The sequence below is a fragment of the Baudoinia panamericana genome (genome assembly GCF_000338955.1).
Source record: "Baudoinia panamericana UAMH 10762 unplaced genomic scaffold BAUCOscaffold_8, whole genome shotgun sequence".
Classification (NCBI taxonomy): domain Eukaryota; kingdom Fungi; phylum Ascomycota; class Dothideomycetes; order Mycosphaerellales; family Teratosphaeriaceae; genus Baudoinia; species Baudoinia panamericana.
In genome coordinates, this window is record NW_006911264.1 from 946,567 (window position 1) to 965,531 (window position 18,965).

Sequence of the window (18,965 nt, forward strand, 5' to 3'; positions counted from 1 at the left end):
CCATAGCTATCGCGCCTCAACTCCTTAGCGCAATCGTGTCCGGCCTTGATTGACCCGCAGATACAGGTCCAGCCGGTGTAGGAGGACCTGAACTCATGCCTGCGTAAGCACCTGTACCGTAGGTTGACGTGAAGTGCAAGGAAAGTGTTATCAACCCCTGAAGAATGCGCATCAGTCTCACCGCCGTGGACGAGTATGGAGAGTCTTGAGGTTGAAGGGGAGCACACTCACCTTAACTTCTCCCGCAGCTTCGCAATGAACTGCTCGCGGTCCTCCTTGCTCCACGCCTTGCCCTCCTTCACCTTGTCGGTAAAGGCTTGCTTCCCGAACTCAAGAATATCAACACCTGCATCCTTCGCGCCCTTGACTTGTCCAATGCTAGTCAGGAATTTGTAGGTGTCGGCGTAGAATGACTTGACAGCCGCGGCCGGATCGGTACCTGCGTAGACGCCCTGCTCAAACCGCAGCTTGGTAATGTTCTTCGCGTCGGCGGCTAACGAGAAGAACGCGTTGCGCGCGGACGATTTGCTGAACGTCTTCACTTCAATGGACTTGAGGAGTGGCTTAATCTCGGACGGAGCTTGCATGAGGAACTCCAGCAGGGCAGACGTGGATTCCAGGCGCAGGGTGTGCGCATAGAAGATAGTTGATGGCTCCATGATGAATCTGTCATATGATGTTAGCATGAAATTCACAAACAGGAGGGCGCGCTATTTATGCCTGCCTCTTTGTTGACTGCAAGAAGTCCGACGCGAGACTTGCTGCCCTCAGCATAATGCTTTGCATAGACCTCCTTAGTGTCGGTCCGCTTGCCGTCGAGCACGATAGGCGCACCCACGACGCCCTTCGCGGCGAAGTAAAACCCGTAGATGCGAGCACGAAGCTCCTTCGGCAGCTTGAGGAAGTCGAAAGGCTTGGCGGGGCGGATGATGATTGCCTGATGACCAACAAATTCACCTTCTGCGATTGTATACTATATACGTTAGTCAGTAACTCGAGTAACACATGTACCCGGTTATGCACATACTGTCTGGACCATGGTGAACGCGCTAGCCGCTTCCAGCTTGAGCACATGACGATAGCCCCCCCTCTGCGTCGGCTTGGCTTCAAGCGAGAGCCCTTCGTACTGAACGTCGACCAGGGTAAGCGCACCAGCATCCTTCGGCATTAGAGTGAAGACGGCTGGCTCTTTGGCCTTGCGAGCTGTTGGCTTGACCGGCTTCGCTTCGATGGCCTTCGGCTTGGGCTTCGGCTCTGGTGCAGCTTCCGGTTTGACCTTCTATTGCTCCTGTTAGTATCATGAGCTGTTGTGTATCGAAGTGACCATCAATTACCTTTGGCGGCATGATGGCAGTTCTGTGAGATTAACTGCTGACAGTTCCTTGGAGAAAATTGTCTTGCGTCAATAGAGTGCGGATACCTAGCCTGACTTATACTCGTTGAACGTCGGGCAGAGAGCGTGTTCAGCTGAGAACGAGTCGTGTGCAGAAGTTGAAGGGGAGGATCTGCGAGGATGCAGGAAATGTTGAGCTTATGACGATAAAGCTTTGGAAGGAGGGCAGAGACTCGTGATCTTGAAGGACCCGTTTGCAAGCGATGACGAAAGCTCAGGCCAATGAGCGAGTTGACTAGCATCACATTCTGTAAAAGAGCAAGAACTGAGCTTCCACAGGTGGAAGGCACAACCATCACTTGCCTTGGCGTCAGCCTAGTGGAGCAGGCCATTGGTTCCATGGGTCCTTCGATGGTGTTTCGAATTTGGTGCGGTAGACTGCTAAAGCTCAAGGTTTATGAATCATCTGCACGAGCAGGGTAAGATAGGCTACTCCAATCCGTGCAGGACATCAGAGCCGCCGGCAGTGGTATAAGTAACAGAAAGCCAGCATCGCGAAGGTTCATGAAGCTTGATCACTCACTGGGCGACAGCTCCACTCTTCACATGCTGGATTTGTTCCACGATGCATCAGCTATGCTTGCGCAGACTCTCTAAGTCTGGTTCGTGGTGAAAGGCTCAACGGTGCGATGTTCTTTTCCTTCACCTTTCTTAACCAATTAATGCAGTGGATATGTAGGGACGGCTAGATCAGTCCAAGATCGTGTATGTTTTCGACCATGTCAGGTTGACGTTTGCTCTGCAGGCTGAAAAAGGGTTGACCTACGTGCCGCTACAGCGTTCTTGCGGTCCCTTGCGGCTGGACGTTCGCGATAACAGTTGCCAATGCCCGTGGTCGCTCTATTTCGACCATCTTGGCTACAAGTTCGATGGTATAGATAATGACGGTTACCGCAACGGTGTGGAATATGAGGTGTACTGTGTTGGACCCTCTACAGTAAGCACATTAGTAGGGGTGAAGTGAGGTGACCTTCGGAGTTTCGGCTGCCTGTTGATCCGGGGCGCCTGGGCCCTTGTTGTGGTCACTAGAACACATTCAGCAGAAGCAAGAGACTCGCTCTGATCTCGGTGTGTGGAAACACAGTTGGTGGGCAGAAGATCTAAGCCCTTGCTACGCAGCATGGCAAATACGCTGCCGAACGGTGGTGCTACACATAGCCGTGACGTGACAATGAAGGATGGAATAGCGCAAGAGGTCGGTCATAGCGACAAACCGCTTAGCGAACACCTACTGACACTCATGTCCTTAGACCACAATGAGCAGTATCCAGCCGGCGGACATAACCGACCCTCAACCGCCCCCAGCATCCACTCCTTTCGCACTGGCGGAGCAGGCATCGGCAGCCTCACCTATGGCCGCTCCAGGACCGCCAGCAGTATCTGCACCACGTCCTGACTCCATGCCACCAGCACCTGCGGCGAAGCCGGAGAAGCCAGTTGCGCATGGCGGGCCAACAAGGCAGTACCTAAACCAGAACATCACACCGCATCTGCTCGAAGGCATGAAGTATCTTGCCGTCTACGAGCCAGAGAAGCCACTGCTATGGCTCTCGGAGTTTTTGAGGGACAGAAGCAAGGAAGTCGAAGGCTAGGTGAAAGACGTCCAGCTGGAGTCGACACGATGACACAGGTTTATCGGATGTAATCTCCATTCAAAAGTAGCGACGAACCCTGTGCTCGATACCAACACGAGAGGCTTAGGCAACCAAACGGCGTAAAGCCCGGCATGGTTACGGCGCCCTACCTTGTTGGGGAGAGCAGAAAGAAGTGCAAGATATTTCGGACATGATCCCCGAAAAGAGCATTACGACTCATGCTTGTTGAGATTACGAGAGATAGTACGTATTCCGCCGCCATCGCGAGGCATCGGCTGACCCACTCTAAAGTGCTGATAGTGTCTCTTGCAGACTGTCAGGTTGTTGGGAACTCGGGAGTCACAGCACTTCGCTTCGAAACCTGGCAGGGACCGAGGTAACCGGTCTCATGACTCGTCTAAACGCTCAGCGCCACGCCCGGCGTTTAGCCATAGCAGGCAGACCCTTGGTTAGATATTCAAAATTGATAGATCCAGTGAAACAGACATAGCTTTGGTGGTTGGTGCTTGACCAGGTCGCGGACTCCTAATCATGATGGCGCTGGGTACAAATAAATTGGAGTCGGTCTTCCGCGAAGAAGACATCGCGTTTCATTGGAATGTTATATGGAACGGACTTGAGAAGACACGCCTACTGCAATGTGTGAGATTGCCATAACTCCTCGAAGGCAAGCATGCACCACAAGCAACGTCACTGGAAGGAGCATTTTCCGTCTCCGACTTTCGCGTCACTATGTCAAATGCACATGCGACCACGAGGTTCGCATGAAGCCATGCCTCTGGTACCACTTCTCTGAAATCAAATGAGTCGACGCCCTCTATAATGTCATTATGGGAGTCGACCATCTTGCAAGGCCGGAAGGGTACGGTGATTGGAAACTGTAGACGTCGAGTTCAGGACTGACGTAGCGTTAGGGCCGGAGAGACGAGCCCTCGAGCAAGAAGCTCATCAGCCACCCATTGCGCGACTTGTAATGCCTGCACCCAGCCCTTGCCCTTCCCATGGGCTACGAAGTACTGATGCATAGTCGCATTAACGGTCGCCGCCATAACCGCGAGTGGTTGTTTATGAACATCACCGTCAACCTTCACGGTCATCCGAAATGGCTAAAGCACTCTGACTTATGATAATTGCATGTAATGTGTTGGGCACCACAAGCGGACTCTCCAGGTGGTTTTGGAAGCGTGGGGGCGACACCAGATCACAACGGAGCTGTTCGTTGCTCTGGATTGTTGCAAGCTTCACGGAGACCGCTGCGCATTTCAGAAAAGCAGTACTGTAGGCAGCTCGAGCGTCGATAGAAACCAATCCTATCCTCGACAACGCCCAAAATGATGAGCAGTTGCAGGATTAAGGAGCCGACCCCTTTTGGCATGCGCTGCGTTTCAGGCTTTGATCCATGCTTCTCCGTCCGCAGATCGCCCCCTTGAAGATGTCTGGTCTACACGCTGTGTTGATTACGCCCTAATATTTGAGCAGTCAACGGCTGCGCAGATGGCTCGCTCGCTCAACCTCTCCTCCACGCAGGACGGTAGACCTACGGCTCGACAGGCCTAATCTATAAATGAGAGCTTGGGTTTGCAAATGCCTTCTCATGCTGTTTGGTGGCCTGAAGGGTGTAGTATATGTTAAGGCAATGTATTCTGGAATGACTGTTAGCTTGCCTTTCATCATGTACTATCCCTAAAGCGAGCATATAGATATTATCGTTAGAGGCACGCTGCATTTAACCATATTGCCTCATCGCAATAAAGCATTACATTGCCGCAAACACACCACCACGCCCGAGTCGCAGAACAGAAGTCAAAGACAACCACATAACTTTCACCATGGTGTTCACAATGCCACTATCACGGTACCGACAGCAACCCAAATGGCGACGCGAATTTGTCGCAATCGTTAGGCAGCTCAGACAGGTCCCGCGGCTCATCGGTCAGCGACATCAAGTCCATAAGCGGCTGAGGAACGAAGTCACAATCCTTCAAGTCACCAGGCCGCTGGCTCAAGGAGGTATTTGCTGGCTCAAGGAGGTATTTGCTGGCTCAAGGAGGTATTTGCTGGCTCAAGGAGGTATTTGCTGGCTCAAGGAGGTACTTGCTGGTGATCGCGAGCACCAAGGCGACGAGCCAGTCGAGGCGCAGCGCGAACGCACGAAGACCTGCCGGATGCTTAGCACGGAGTGTGACTATGGCTGCCAGTACGTCGATGTTGGCGAGTTCGTTGGCAGGTAGAGATACATCCTTGAGCTCCTGGCTGGGTTAATCGTAAGTTGCACCAGAATTTGGCTTGTACGGGATGGCGCGGTACTGGACGCCGCCATATCCTAGCGCTGGGGGGTTGGTGGTGTGAGAACGTTGGAATCTGGGGTGGAAGTGAGTCTAGATGGGACGCCGCGTTCGTGGAGCAAGGAGAATGCGACAAGGCTCAGCATCCCACATACTCTCGAAGCGATATTGTGCGACCAGCATCGAACTCAGATGTGCCAACAGATTTGAGCCGGTCGGCACGTTTCAGCAATATATCTTGCATCTCTGTACTGTATAAGCTTGTCGTGCTTGTCGCAGGATGGTACCTCTGTCCCGCAGGCGGCTGTCATCCGCGAAATGAGTAGGAAGGAGATTCTGACGCAGCATGAGCTGCGCTATGATTGTGCACAATGGTTGGGCATCGTTGATCAAGGGAACACTTCCAAAATAGCTTAATGATCGTGAGCACACCCGCGAAACCCTCACGGCAGAATTGATCTGCAGTACCATTCTAAGCAGCCAGATGACAACGGCACCGCGTTCAAGGCTTTTCAAGCCGAACGGAATGAGGCCGTCGGTTATAGGGGTCTACTGCTCGTTCTCCCTAAGCAAGGCACAACCTCAGGTACACGCAAGACTTCCCGCTGCTCAGCATAAGCCGAAATTGCTGGACCACAACTACTTCACCCAGGAATATTACCAAGCTGCGAGAATGTAACATCGAACCCCGAGAGCGTGCTTGGCGACCTTTGAAACCCTACTTGTTCCGAATTTCTGTGCTTTGGCAGCTATTTCGAGATATACCTACGGTGCCGTGTCTTGTATGACGGCAAGTCAAAGCTGATCACGGAGCCGCGCCGTATAATCGGGGATCGTACCAGTCCATCAAAAGGGTATGTCCACACCAAGAAGATCTCCGTCTCTAAAACGTATGTGCAGCAGGTCACCTCAGATAAGGTGACCTGGCCCGACCTTGTAGAATGGCGGCTCGGATTCAGCCACGCGTACCCTACAGGGCGCCCCGTACGATCGTACAACCGTATCAAAGTACGGAAAGTCATGTTCTCACACCAGGCGAACCAACAGGAACCCCGGTGTATGCCCATTCGGCATCCGTATCATCCAACCGCGAAGTAGCGGAAAAAGTCGTTTCCGGCGTCAAAGTGGTCTGCTTCGAAAACAAGGGTGCAGTGTCAAACCTGCGCAGATGCCGCGCTTGGCTTCAGCTTCGCCATCCGCTTTTCGACAAATTTCTCTGCAGCAAGCTGACCAACATACAAGAGCAGAGCACCCAACAATACCCCAAGTAATCCAGCTTGTTCGACCATACCGGGCAACCCGCTAGTGACGGTAAGGCTCTCTTGCCTCAGCCAGATAGCACAAAGGACGCCAACCAGTATGGCCGTCAACACGAGGTAGATGCTTTTATGCTTAAGATCCATGGCAAGCAGGACAAACACGTTGAGGAACCCGGCTACCCAAAAGCTAAGTATGAGGTTGAGCGCATCAGTGTCCGAATAGGCCCTCTCGAACACCACACCCCACACGAGTGATGCAATTAGTGACACTCCCAATGCAGTGAGGAACTGCTGCCTCCTAGCTTCTTGCTCTGTTGGAGCTTGGTAAACGAACCAGATGCCACTCAGCAGAATTAATGGGCAGAGGAGCATGTTGGATGAGAAAGCGGCCTGGGAGATGTTCTCTGTGTGGGGCTCGTGGGCTGACCGTGCTGAGACGCCAGGTGTTAGAGTCAACGCGCTAATGGCGACGCAGATTGGCATTGGTGGCAATGAACACCCAGGACGGAATGCCAGTTCCACGCGGGACACTTGCAAACGGAGGATGTCAGGCCACCACGGCGTCCAACGGGCTGCGAGTACATCCAGGTACCTGCTCCAGCCCGAACACTCAACGATCATAGACTCGGGCATCTCGCATCGTCCTTCCGGTAGGCCATTGGTTTTCACCTGAGAAGGGTTCGGTGAGACCTGAAGTACTGATATCGAACAATACTGCATTGGCTCAATGAGTTTGCCGAATCGTAGGTGGAAATTTCTTGTTGACTGAGCTCCACCCTCGGGGTCGGTGTGAGGCGGCGAGAGAGAACCTCCAGCGCTGGGACTGGCGTTGTATGTCAGCGCTATGCTGTAACATCGAGACCTGCGAAGACAGGGCCTCTCAAAATCTGCAAGCCGATCAGGCTTTACGAATTCTTCAGCACACCATCGGGCTGCGACACTGTCCAGACGACGGTATAGCTCCGTCTTCATCTCAAAAGCGCATGTAAGCGACTTGATATAGCAGGCGAACTTGCGAAGACTTGGACGCTCCATAATCGAGAGGTGGTGATGTAATCTGCCCACCTGTAGATCCGACGCTTTGATGTACCAGGATGCCGCCACACTGCCCCATTGAGCATGCGCGTCCCTCCCCTCTTCCACCGCTATACGATAACGGGTAAGATCAGCTATACACTCGATCCGGGTGTCCAGGAAGACTGGTATTCTGTCATATAGCTGAGCTACTGTCTGGTAAGCGAGAGCATGTATTGCGTGCTTCCACATCCTTGCGGGCATAGCGTATCTAGTTGGCAATGCTCGCAATGCTGGGGTTGCCGACGGGTGCTGCGTTGCCATTAAAAAGTCATGATGCTCATACAAGAGCGTACGATGTAGTGCAACAAGTGCTTGCCACTGACTAGCATCCGAATTGGCGCTTGGGTCCGCTACCTGTGCGGCGTCAATATTGGTACATTTCTCTTCTAACATAACGAGCGCAGTATAGAGTCCCTTAATCTCGCTCGTCAATTGTTCTTCCGAGATAGGTGAGGTGTCGGGCAAGACGTTCGAGGCCGGATACTGCTCGGCCATGAACCTCATATCAGGCCCGTTGCTCTCGTCTCGGCCTGTTGCAAACAGCGCGGGTGCCCTTCGTTTGACTTGGGAATCAGCTTTTCGGCTGCTTTCGGGTGGCGTGAAGTCCCAGTTGCCGTGACGAGAATCTACACGATACCGCGCTGCACCTCCTGAGCAGGAATCCATCCGGCACTTAGTGCGTGGCAGCATGGAATGTGATGATCGTGGGGGCTCTCCACTGGCGGTGCTCTTTGCGCAGGAACGGTGTTGGACGGGGCAACTACGACGACGTGTTGATGCAATTGCGTGCCGGTCGAATGCTGCCGACAACCGCTCCACTAGCCCATCGGCCAAGGGGGTTTGACTATGGCGTGCTGCGACCCTAGGAAGTTGGTTTGCACGCGCTTCCATCGGGCAGAGCCTCGAAGCTCAGGCGAGGTGTTGCTGCATGGCGTTCGCTAAGCCACCCCGCCCTGCTATCTGGTGATCTGAGCAGCATACGAAGCACGCACTGATTGGCAGCCGTCCATTAGCGCCATGTTCGCCCAGGTGAGGCATGTCTTGCATTGGACGACAGATTCCCGGACGATCCGGTACGGTGACGCTCCTCGCGTTCAGCACCGTTCCAAGGCAGCTCTCTCAGGCCAGCAGCAGTTGAGGCGAGTCGCACCCGATTCTTCCGCAGGGCGCGAGTAACCATGCCAGACTTTCAGTAGTACCCTACGAGACTCTCCCATAGCAATCAGCTGATCGCTGCGGTATTGGTTGTATGACATCGTCACAGTAACCATCAGTGAATCAAACCTGATCTTTAGTGCATGCGCCAAAGCCGCGACCACCCATTCTGCGACCGGTTCTGCTTCGGGGATCAGGCGGAACTTCAATTAGCGGACGGCTTTTGCTCTTATGCTGCATCTACGACAATCCTCGAAGGCGAAACGCATGCTCTCTTGAGGGAAACAGACTGGAGTAGCGCCGTTCAACCTCCACCAGCAGTAAGATGCGTCTCCTAGGGTGGAATGTGTTGGTGGAGACTGGAGATGCTGAACAAGCATTGTCTCGTTCTGATATGCACGAAGATGCTCCAGAAGAGCCCACAGCGCCAACTTCGCCGTTACGCCCAATGTTCATCCCTTTGACGCCATTCCTCATGCGATGGAGCGCGTGGAGATATTTGCATAACCACTGGGACCGGGAGGCCCACAGGAGAGCACCTCAACTTGAGTGTGCCGAAAAAGCAGCGCTACCGGTGTCACCTCTCAGCAGCATTCTGGTGTCCCACCCCTGGCTTACAGACCGTGCATGTTCCCTTGCATGTCTGATGACTACCATGGCTGAGTCTTCACCTTCGCCGCCGCTCCGAGGCTCAGTAGCAGCATACTCCGATGCACTGTTACCGACAGGCGCACTGAACTGCGCAGAATGGAAGCCGCCACAGGGGCGCTCCATCAGTGACAGGAAGTCCTGCGCCCTGCTGTTGCCGGATGCTGAACTCTCGTCTCGAACGCCTGACTTCTGCAAAGAATTGCAGGCTTCGTCTGCCTGTAACCATCCGAGCGGTCTATGTAAAGAGCTGCAACCACGCTTTCCGCCAGTGCCATGTTGGTCGAGGATCGGAGGTTCCAGCTCAAGAGAGAGCGTCTACCAACAGCCAACCTCGTGCAGCGCTGCGGCGAGCTTCGCAATAGGGCCGTCGAGGCAGGTGCCTGGAACACCGAATGACAATGCGAGGGATCGGGTATGGTGGGAGCAGCGGGCGGTGCAACTGGACACTGATAGCCGATACGCAACAAAGAAGTCAGGACCGAAGCTCTCCAGGTGGTGCTACCCGCTGGAGTGCTCGTGCCACATCCGTCGCGCTGTGAAGGCCTTCATTTGCGTCGGTACATTATGGCTACTTTCACTAGTCCGAGCATACATCATTTTCTCGGTCAAACATCGGGGCGGCGAAGAGCGGCTGCCCCCAGGTTCACTCCTCGACTGGCCCAGTAGCCGACCAGCATTAATTGTGACCGAGCCATTGAAGGCTTCCTTGCAAATGATTGTTTGGCTCTTGGGCATCAACACTTTCATGGGCACCAGGAGCCCATCTTCGTCCGCATTCGTCTGGTTCTCCATCTCAGTATTTGTCATGATCAGGCTGTATGTGTGGATGGATCGGAGAGACAAGCACCAGAAATGGTTTATGTTAGCCGCATTGCTGTGCTGGCCCGGGCTGACCATGTGGTCGGACTCGGAATGGCTGGCAAGCGTATTCTGCGTCCTACCTTGGACGTTGCTGGCGAGCGTGACGCTCAGCGACCTCTTACATTCCCTGGCAGGCTACAGTAAAGGCTTGGAGGCAGGTGAGCGTGGTTCTGAGATAACGGTACCCGAGCAAGTGGCGATTCAAGAATGTAAGCTGATTGGCTGCCAGTGCTAACGTAGCCTATGTGTTTATCGAGGTAGAGGGAGTTGTTGCAGGAGATGTTGCAAAAGATGTCGCTGCTTGGTCAAATAGTTCGCCACGCTTTACAAGCCCAAATTCTTTCGCATTTGCAATGAATAACATCAGTTTGCAACCGCACCGACTATACTTCCTTGCATCGAGCGCTGTGCCATGCTATGCCCTCTGTCAAGGTCGCTCCAACGCTGCACGATCGGTAGACGATGTTGAGTCAGGTGGCATGTGCCTTTAGTCGTCGACAGGTGGCCAGCTTGACACAACATCCGTATGGGTACGCCGGTTCAATGATATGGCGTTAGTGAGTGGCACTGGTAGGCTTATACTACATGTAGCAATGGCGGATAGGTGTCAATGTCAGGGTGGCGTTGACAAGCGGTCGACTTTCTTTAAATCGCTCGTGCGAAAGGCAAACTGCATCGCCATCAATCGAGCACCCGCCTCTCACTCACGTGGGAGATAGGAAGACGTGCGCGTGTCGAGCAAGGACACTCAAGAGTATTCACGAAGAACCTGAATATTGATGCAGCGTGGCAGCGATTCTGGTAGTCTGCATGCGGATGCGGGACCCGATGCATGAGTCAGCGGTTTGCTCTAACACCATCGCACAATAGCTGCATTCTTTCACGGGGCAAGGCCTCATTATAGTCGCATGCGCTACCACTCTCCCTCGACCACATCAACAGACTGGAATTGCCGTATCCATACGATTCTTCGACACACCGTCACTCACTAACACAGCAATCTTCACCAGGCGGCTCTGAAGAGACTACATTCACTTGAGGCCGAGGCAGCAAGCAGGCTGGATGCCCGCACCAGCGTACCTTGCTGGCCTTGATCAAAAGCACAGACGAAAGCACAATGGTCGCGCGTTCAAAGCCTCCACGTGCGGCGCCGCGTGGCCCAGCAGCGGCTCGACGACAAGCTCTCCGCGCGGACAAAGACGGCGACGTCAGCATGGGGCTATCAATCAAAGGCAGAGCTGGCGTCGGCAAGAGCACACCACCCACAGGTCCTCGCAAGGATGCTGCAGGTGGACGACCATCGCGGAACGGAATCATCAGCGCAACGGCACAGCGCGCGATTCTAAGACAGGCAGGAGCGAGCGACGTGTCGATGAAGGAAGTACGCTCCAGCGGGCCAAGAGGCGGTCTGGTCGAGCTTAAGGTCACTGGTTGGAACAAGAGTAAGGCCTCCGGCGACGAAGATGGGGGAGTCAGCTCGCTGTTGAAGTGGCTAGAAAAAAAGGCGAGCGTAAGACTCGGGTCAAGAGCACGCAGCGTGAGGATTAAGAAGGTATGTTGTCGCCAATTGGCCCATCGACGCGCTTTGCTCTGCGTGCGCGCAATCACCATATCCGGTCCGCCCCCGTTACAAGCCAAACACAGAACGAGGACTGTGATTTGCTTTACTGGGCAGCGCTTGCCGTACGGCTAATCGGCTCTCTCGAGCCGGCTACTTTGGGTTACTAACATGTATACAGTCACGTGTGGAAGGATCCGACTTGATCGTCAAGGTTGCACCTGAGGACGTGCCGCCGCTTGTACGAATGAACGGCTACGGGTGGGCTGGGACGACCGTGAGTATCGAGCGACTCGGTGGCGCTGTTCAGGGCACTCCGGTAGTGTCATCCGAGGCGGAGAGGATCAAGGAGATGCTCAGGCACGTACTTGAGCGACGCTACGACCTCGAAACGAAGTTTCTCAACCTAAGCGCGCTTGGCCAAGACGAAGAACTTCAGCAACAGAAGATCTTCGAGTCTAAATCGACTACGAGCAAATTCTTCCCGGCTATGATGAAAGTACTTGAACACTCATTCGACAAGAAGGAAGACCTCTTTGCTGCGATAACCAGTGTCTCCCTTGCCAACAACGACCTTGAAGATCTGGCCGCTGTTACCTCACTATCAATAACGCTGCCAAGACTGCAAAACCTTGACCTTTCGAACAACAAGTTCCGAAAATTATCTGCCCTTGACAACTGGCGCAGGCGTTTCGGCCAACTTGAACGCCTGATTCTGACTGGCAACCCAATCGAGCAGAACGACCCAGGCTATGCGGTTGAAGTCGTTAAGTGGTACCCGAACCTGCGACAGCTCAACAATGTTCAAGTGCGCACTGAAGAAGAAGTGGCGAATAAAGCTCAGATTACCGACATGCCGTTCCCAATCCGGAGCGCTATATTTCAAGACGAGGGCGGTATCGCCGAGCAGTTCGTACTGAAGTTCTTTGCGGGCTTCGATTCTGACCGCGCAGTACTCGCGGCGTATTATTTTGACGAGCACTCCGAGTTCTCGTACGCGGTCAACTCGCAAGCACCGCGCGACCCGGCAGCGACTGAGAAGCACGAGGCGGGCGAGTGGGAGGGCTTGCTCAAGCAGAGTCGCAACCTTAGAAAGATCCAACAGCTTCCGGCGCGGCAAGCTAGGATTTTCCACGGCACGAAGGCTGTTGCAGATGCTTTTATTGGCCTGCCGCAAACGAAGCATCCCGATCTCGCGGCTGAAGCGAAGAAATGGATTGTCGAGGCGAGGATGGTACCAGGTGTGCCAGATCCGACGGGGCAGTCACCGAATGGCGTAGACGGCTTCTTCATTACTGTTCATGGCGAGGTTGAGGAGCTTGTGGCATCAAGCGGTCAGATCAAGAAACGCAGCTTCGACCGTACCTTCATCCTCGGTCCAGGCGGGGTAGCGGGCGTCCGCATTGTCAGCGATCAACTTACATTGCGCAGCTACGGCGGCACGCAAGCGTTTGAGCCTGAGAATGCCGAGGGGTGGAACGCCGAGCCGACATACGCCGCGCAGGCAGAAATCGATGGCGCACCGCAGCTGCCAGAAGGCCTAACTATACCGCAGGCTGAGCAGATGGTGGCGGCGCTGATGTCGCAGACTGGCATGACGCTGCAGTACGCTAAAGACTGTTTGGATCAGAGCGGATGGAATGCGCAGGTAGCCGTGGTGAACTTCGAGAAAGCGAAGGCCATCCTTCCGCCGACAGCGTTCATGTCAACGGCCGCTTAGGAGAGGGTTGGCAGTATCAGGATCTTTTGGCAGGTGCAAAGACAAGGAAGGGAGAGGAGCAGAAGGAAGAACTGAGCGCGACGGTCAGATTCATGGCATGACGGGATTGTTTAGTTGATGTTTTAGCGATGGCGCTGGAAAGGAGGGTTTGATTGCGTACATTCAGACTGCGCTTATCATGGAAATTCCTGGACACTCATAGCACGATGCACTTCGCTTCCATGCAATAGCTAGAGCAAATGACGATTGTCGTATCACGTCTCTTCAATACCCTACAATCAGCACTCTCGGCTCCTGTCTGGTACATGTCCTACATCGAGCAATAGCCTACGTAAATCACGTGGAACCATCTAGATGCCTAAGGCAGACAGCAGCCGAGAGCTTATTCATGAACCACTTTCGTTTGAGTTTCCCACCTCGTCCATCTCCTTACCGTCAGGACATACACTGTTTTTCAGCGTCCATTACCGCCTGACGTCCACGATGTCTGACGCCGACTTCGAAAAGGTGCGCCAAGCGCAAGCTGAGCGAAACGCCACAGGCAAAAAGGGCTTCGGCGTTGGAGTGAACGGTCAACGCAGCAACAACACCAAGGCATCCCTCACTGAGAACTTCGACAAGGATCTCTACGGCGATAATGCAGCCGACAAGTTTGCCGGTTACAATACTTCCATCGCAGCCGACGACGGCGATGAGGTGATGGAGGACGGCGACGGCGAGGATGGCAACGATGGCAGACTTATTGGTCAGTACACAGCTACGGCCGCTCAGATGAACGAGTGGGCAACGGGGGAAACGGAGGAAGGCGACATCCTGCAAAGCCGGGAGAAGCAGGCGCAGATTGCGAGTCGCGAGACGGACTATCAGAAGCAGCGCTTTAGGCGCGAGCTGGATGATGGCGAGGGTAAGACGTATCGCGAAACGATGGCAGAGCGGGAGTTACAGAGAGAAGAGGAGAGAGTGCGAAGGCTGATCGAGCAGAGGGATAAGGAGAAGATTGCGCATGGAGACGATGAGGAGATGGACGGGCTGGAGGAGCACAAGCCCATGCTTAAGGATGGCAGTGCAGAGCAGGACGGTAAGATCAATGGCGGTACGAACGGGCATGTGGCTGCCAAACCTACCAGGGCGAGGAAGAGGAGATGGGACGTTGATGCTGCCACGGAGGAAGCGCATGCTACTAACGGCGAAGCCACAACGAATGGGCATGCCACCAACGGAGAGGTGAAGGCGGCTAAGCGATCAAGATGGGACACCACAAGCGCTCCTGATGGCGTAAATGGCGCAGTTACGCCTGCAGCCGCCAAGAAGCGCTCAAAGTGGGACATAGCTGGCGCTGCCGGTGGCGCTACACCTGCGCCCGCTACCCAGCCTGCGTCAGGTTTTGGCACGGATATCTCAAGCCGCAACGCACCGCTCTCGGACGAGGAGCTGGACGAGATGCTACCCTCAGAAGGCTATCAAATCCTCGAGCCGCCACCTGGGTACGAGCCTCTTCGTGCTCCAGCCCGCCGTATCGCGCCCGCAGCTACTCCCGTCAATACCGGCGGCTTCATGATGCAAGAACCCGTCGACGCTCGCTCGATGGGCAAGCAGCTACCCTCTGACATCCCGGGTGTTGGCGACCTGCAGTTCTTCAAGGCCGAAGACATGGCCTACTTCGGCAAGCTTGTCGACGGCGCAGATGAAAATGAGCTTAGCGTAGAAGAGCTAAAGCAGCGCAAAATCATGCGTCTCCTGCTTAAGGTCAAGAACGGCACACCACCGATGAGGAAGACGGCCCTACGACAGCTTACCGACAATGCACGCCATTTCGGTGCTGGTCCGCTGTTCGATCAGATCCTGCCGTTACTCATGGAGAAGTCGCTTGAGGACCAAGAGCGCCACCTACTCGTCAAGGTCATTGATCGTGTGCTGTACAAGCTCGATGACCTAGTCCGGCCGTATGTGCACAAGATCCTGGTGGTCATTGAACCACTGCTCATTGATCAAGACTACTACGCTCGCGTTGAGGGTCGCGAGATTATATCAAATCTGTCAAAGGCGGCCGGCTTGGCGCACATGATCAGCACGATGAGACCCGACATCGATCACGTCGACGAGTACGTGCGTAATACCACCGCCCGTGCTTTCGCTGTTGTGGCGAGCGCTCTGGGTATCCCAACACTGCTGCCCTTTCTCAAGGCCGTCTGCAAGAGCAAGAAATCATGGCAAGCCCGCCACACCGGCGTCAAGATCGTGCAGCAGATCCCCATCCTCATGGGCTGTGCCGTTCTACCCCATCTCAAGGGGCTTGTGGACTGTATCGGCGAGAACCTGAATGACGAACAGGCTAAAGTGCGCACTGTTACTTCTCTTGCTCTGGCTGCGCTCGCCGAAGCTTCGAACCCTTTCGGTATTGAGTCATTCGACGATATCCTCAACCCTTTGTGGACCGGTGCTCGTAAGCAGCGTGGCAAAGGTCTCGCTGGCTTTCTCAAGGCTGTCGGCTATATCATCCCGCTTATGGACGAGGAGTACTCGAACTACTACACCGGTCAAATCATGGAGATTCTGCTTCGTGAGTTCCAGTCACCAGACGAAGAAATGAAGAAGGTCGTGCTCAAGGTCATCTCCCAATGCGCGGGTACGAGCGGCGTGACTGCGCAGTACCTGAAGGACAAGGTCCTCAACGACTTCTTCAAGAGCTTCTGGGTCCGCCGGATGGCGCTTGACAAGCGAAACTACAAGCAGGTCGTTGAGACTACTGTTGACCTCGGCAATAAGGTCGGTGTAGGCGAGATAGTGGAGAGAGTTGTCGGTAATCTGAAGGATGAAAGCGAGGCTTACCGAAAGATGACCGTGGAGACCATCGAGAAGGTTATCTCGGCTATGGGCGCAGCAGACATCAATGAGCGGCTCGAGGAGCGGCTCGTCGATGGCATCCTTCATGCATTCCAGGAGCAGAGCGTCGAAGACATCGTGCTGCTCAATGGGTTCGGTACCGTGGTCAACGCACTCGGAACGCGCTGTAAGCCGTACCTGCCGCAGATTGTGAGTACGATCTTGTGGCGTCTGAACAATAAGAGCGCGACTGTTCGACAGCAAGCCGCAGACCTCGTCACACGGATTGCGATTGTGATGAAGCAGTGCGGCGAAGATGGATTGATGGGCAAGCTTGGCACCGTACTCTACGAATATCTTGGTGAAGAGTACCCGGAGGTGCTCGGCTCGATTCTTGGTGCCATGCGTTCTATCGTCACCGTGGTGGGCATAAACAGCATGCAACCTCCCATCAAGGACCTGCTACCTCGCCTTACACCCATTTTGCGCAACAGACACGAAAAAGTGCAGGAGAACACGATCGATCTGGTGGGACGCATTGCTGACCGTGGGCCGGAGAGCGTCAATGCCCGCGAATGGATGCGTATTTGCTTCGAGCTGTTGGACATGCTGAAGGCCCACAAGAAAGGCATCCGGCGTGCAGCCAACAACACCTTTGGCTTCATTGCCAAAGCCATTGGACCTCAGGACGTGCTTGCGACGCTGCTCAACAACCTCCGCGTGCAAGAGCGCCAGTCGCGTGTCTGTACCGCTGTCGCCATCGGCATCGTAGCCGAGACCTGCGCGCCTTTCACTGTCCTGCCGGCGTTGATGAACGAATACCGTGTACCGGAGCTCAACGTACAGAACGGCGTGCTGAAGTCCCTTTCCTTCCTCTTCGAGTATATCGGCGAAATGGCCAAAGACTATGTCTACGCGGTCACGCCATTGCTCGAAGATGCCCTCATCGACCGTGACCAAGTCCACCGTCAAACTGCCGCCAGCGTCGTAAAACACATAGCTCTTGGCGTCGTTGGGCTGGGCTGCGAAGACGCTATGCTACACTTGCTAAATCTGCTGTACCCGAACCTGTTCGAGACGTCTCCACATGTTATCGATCGGGTTATTGAGGCTATTGATGCGGTCAGGTTGGCTGTCGGCACAGGCGCGGTCATGAACTATGTCTGGGCGGGTTTGTTTCACCCAGCAAGGAAGGTCAGGACGCCATACTGGAGGTTGTACAATGACGCGTACGTGCAGAGTGCGGACGCAATGGTGCCTTACTATCCGCCACTCGAGGATGATAAGCTCAAGAGGGTGGAGTTGATGGTGGTGATCTGATCGACGTGATCAGTGGCACAGCCATCCGGCATTGGATCACGATACCTACATCCAGTCAAGCACAAGTCAGCTGCGTAGCTCTAGGAGCAACCAGCGAAATAGAGTCTCGCTGTGAATGATTTACAGCCGATCATCAGGCGTAACAAGAATTGGCTGCAAAGGCAACACCCCGCGGTAGATAGGGCAAGGTTGCGGCCAGAGTTGTCAGTTGTGAATAAACTATTGGACGAAGAACGAGTGACAAGCGCTCCCTCTTCATCTGGCTAGATCAAGTTCCAGAAATACGGTACCCTTAATCGGAGTCTCATAATACGGCTCAACCTCGCGGAAGCCGAGGGATGTGTACAGGTGCCGAGCAGATGCCATGCTCGGGAGCGTGTCTAGACGCACCGCTTGATAGGCCATAAGTCGCGCTTCCTGGACGACACGCTCCGCGAGAGCCCGCCCAATCCCCAGTCCGCGGCCTTCAGGGGCAACGTAGAGCCGCTTCATCTCGCAGTAGCCATGACCTGCTAGCGGTCTCAGGCCGACGCAACCGAAAGCGTCACCTGATGCGGCTTTGGCGAGCAGCAGGATGCCTTGAGGGGGAGCATACTTCCCTGGCATGCTTCCGAGCTCATGAGCAAAGTCCTGGAAGGTAAGATCAATGCCCAGAGATTGTGCGTATGCTTCGAACAGCTTGATGGTTGTGGCTAGATCTTCCTCGCCTTCCACTTCCTCAATGCTGACGTTGGTCCGCATTGACATATCGGCCACGTTCGGGCTTGCCTGCAACTAGACAGGACTCGTATGTGCTGCGAAGCAGTCCACGAGCTTGCATGACTCCATCTTGCTCCATGTTGTGAAATCCAGAGTCGGCATATCAAAGGCCGAACTTCGGGCGCTGTTGTGCCTTCCTTGGCAGGAATCTGCAACTTTCTTTCATTGGTGGAATAATTGCCTCGATTCTTCCGTCTGCCACCAGGCCAGAAGCAGAGCTTAGATTCATCGACGCGGACGTCCATTAGTCGCTGGTGAGGTCAAAGTTCGTGATGTCCATCCAGATCCGTGCCAAATCCGAGCCATTTGGTGCGAACAAGCCATGGATGGCCCAGCCTGGCCAACCACAGCAAAGGACATGACATTTCCACCACTCCGCACGTGGAGTCCCCGCCGCATCTACATCTAGACATACTCCACGTGGACGTCGACAAGGTCCCTCGGTCCTCCACATTTGGGCGCGTATAAGATAGTATCGCTTCCCGTGGTCTCTGAAATCTCATCCCATT

The 18,965-nt window shown here is 54.4% G+C and overlaps 9 protein-coding genes across 9 annotated transcripts; 5 read left to right on the forward strand and 4 right to left on the reverse strand.

Moving 5' to 3' along the window:
- Window positions 1–227: 227 nt before the first annotated feature.
- Window positions 228–1,346, reverse strand: BAUCODRAFT_149354 (uncharacterized protein; the record flags this gene model as incomplete). Its single annotated transcript, XM_007679671.1, has 4 exons — window positions 228–666; window positions 696–973; window positions 1,028–1,279; window positions 1,335–1,346. 4 exons carry the CDS (start codon window positions 1,344–1,346, stop codon window positions 228–230), a joined length of 981 nt encoding a protein of 326 aa, XP_007677861.1.
- Window positions 1,347–2,513: 1,167 nt separating this feature from the next.
- Window positions 2,514–2,985, forward strand: BAUCODRAFT_25412 (uncharacterized protein; the record flags this gene model as incomplete). Its single annotated transcript, XM_007679167.1, has 2 exons — window positions 2,514–2,588; window positions 2,644–2,985. The coding sequence occupies 2 exons, from the start codon at window positions 2,514–2,516 to the stop codon at window positions 2,983–2,985; spliced, it is 417 nt and encodes a 138-aa protein (XP_007677357.1).
- A 1,366-nt stretch (window positions 2,986–4,351) lies between these two features.
- BAUCODRAFT_538872 (uncharacterized protein) lies at window positions 4,352–5,359 on the forward strand. The gene has a single exon (XM_007679672.1). It carries the CDS (start codon window positions 4,818–4,820, stop codon window positions 5,217–5,219), a length of 402 nt encoding a protein of 133 aa, XP_007677862.1. The 5' UTR covers window positions 4,352–4,817; the 3' UTR covers window positions 5,220–5,359.
- A 1,068-nt stretch (window positions 5,360–6,427) lies between these two features.
- Window positions 6,428–6,904, reverse strand: BAUCODRAFT_149357 (uncharacterized protein; the record flags this gene model as incomplete). Its single annotated transcript, XM_007679673.1, has 1 exon — window positions 6,428–6,904. One exon carries the CDS (start codon window positions 6,902–6,904, stop codon window positions 6,428–6,430), a length of 477 nt encoding a protein of 158 aa, XP_007677863.1.
- Window positions 6,905–7,564: 660 nt separating this feature from the next.
- On the reverse strand, window positions 7,565–8,113 carry BAUCODRAFT_72505 (uncharacterized protein; the record flags this gene model as incomplete). Its single annotated transcript, XM_007679381.1, has 1 exon — window positions 7,565–8,113. A coding segment is annotated over one exon (549 nt), but the record flags the coding sequence as incomplete, so codon positions are not given.
- An 871-nt stretch (window positions 8,114–8,984) lies between these two features.
- BAUCODRAFT_539020 (uncharacterized protein) lies at window positions 8,985–10,884 on the forward strand. Its single transcript, XM_007679674.1, has one exon. It carries the CDS (start codon window positions 9,090–9,092, stop codon window positions 10,509–10,511), a length of 1,422 nt encoding a protein of 473 aa, XP_007677864.1. The 5' UTR covers window positions 8,985–9,089; the 3' UTR covers window positions 10,512–10,884.
- A 223-nt stretch (window positions 10,885–11,107) lies between these two features.
- BAUCODRAFT_35355 (uncharacterized protein) lies at window positions 11,108–13,815 on the forward strand. The gene is made up of 2 exons (XM_007679277.1): window positions 11,108–11,828; window positions 12,016–13,815. The coding sequence occupies exons 1-2, from the start codon at window positions 11,394–11,396 to the stop codon at window positions 13,552–13,554; spliced, it is 1,974 nt and encodes a 657-aa protein (XP_007677467.1). The 5' UTR covers window positions 11,108–11,393; the 3' UTR covers window positions 13,555–13,815.
- A 161-nt stretch (window positions 13,816–13,976) lies between these two features.
- On the forward strand, window positions 13,977–17,825 carry BAUCODRAFT_539042 (uncharacterized protein). Its single transcript, XM_007679675.1, has one exon. It carries the CDS (start codon window positions 14,038–14,040, stop codon window positions 17,695–17,697), a length of 3,660 nt encoding a protein of 1,219 aa, XP_007677865.1. The 5' UTR covers window positions 13,977–14,037; the 3' UTR covers window positions 17,698–17,825.
- Window positions 17,826–17,952: 127 nt separating this feature from the next.
- On the reverse strand, window positions 17,953–18,438 carry BAUCODRAFT_73063 (uncharacterized protein; the record flags this gene model as incomplete). Its single annotated transcript, XM_007679425.1, has 1 exon — window positions 17,953–18,438. The coding sequence occupies one exon, from the start codon at window positions 18,436–18,438 to the stop codon at window positions 17,953–17,955; it is 486 nt and encodes a 161-aa protein (XP_007677615.1).
- Between the last annotated feature and the right edge of the window lie 527 nt (window positions 18,439–18,965).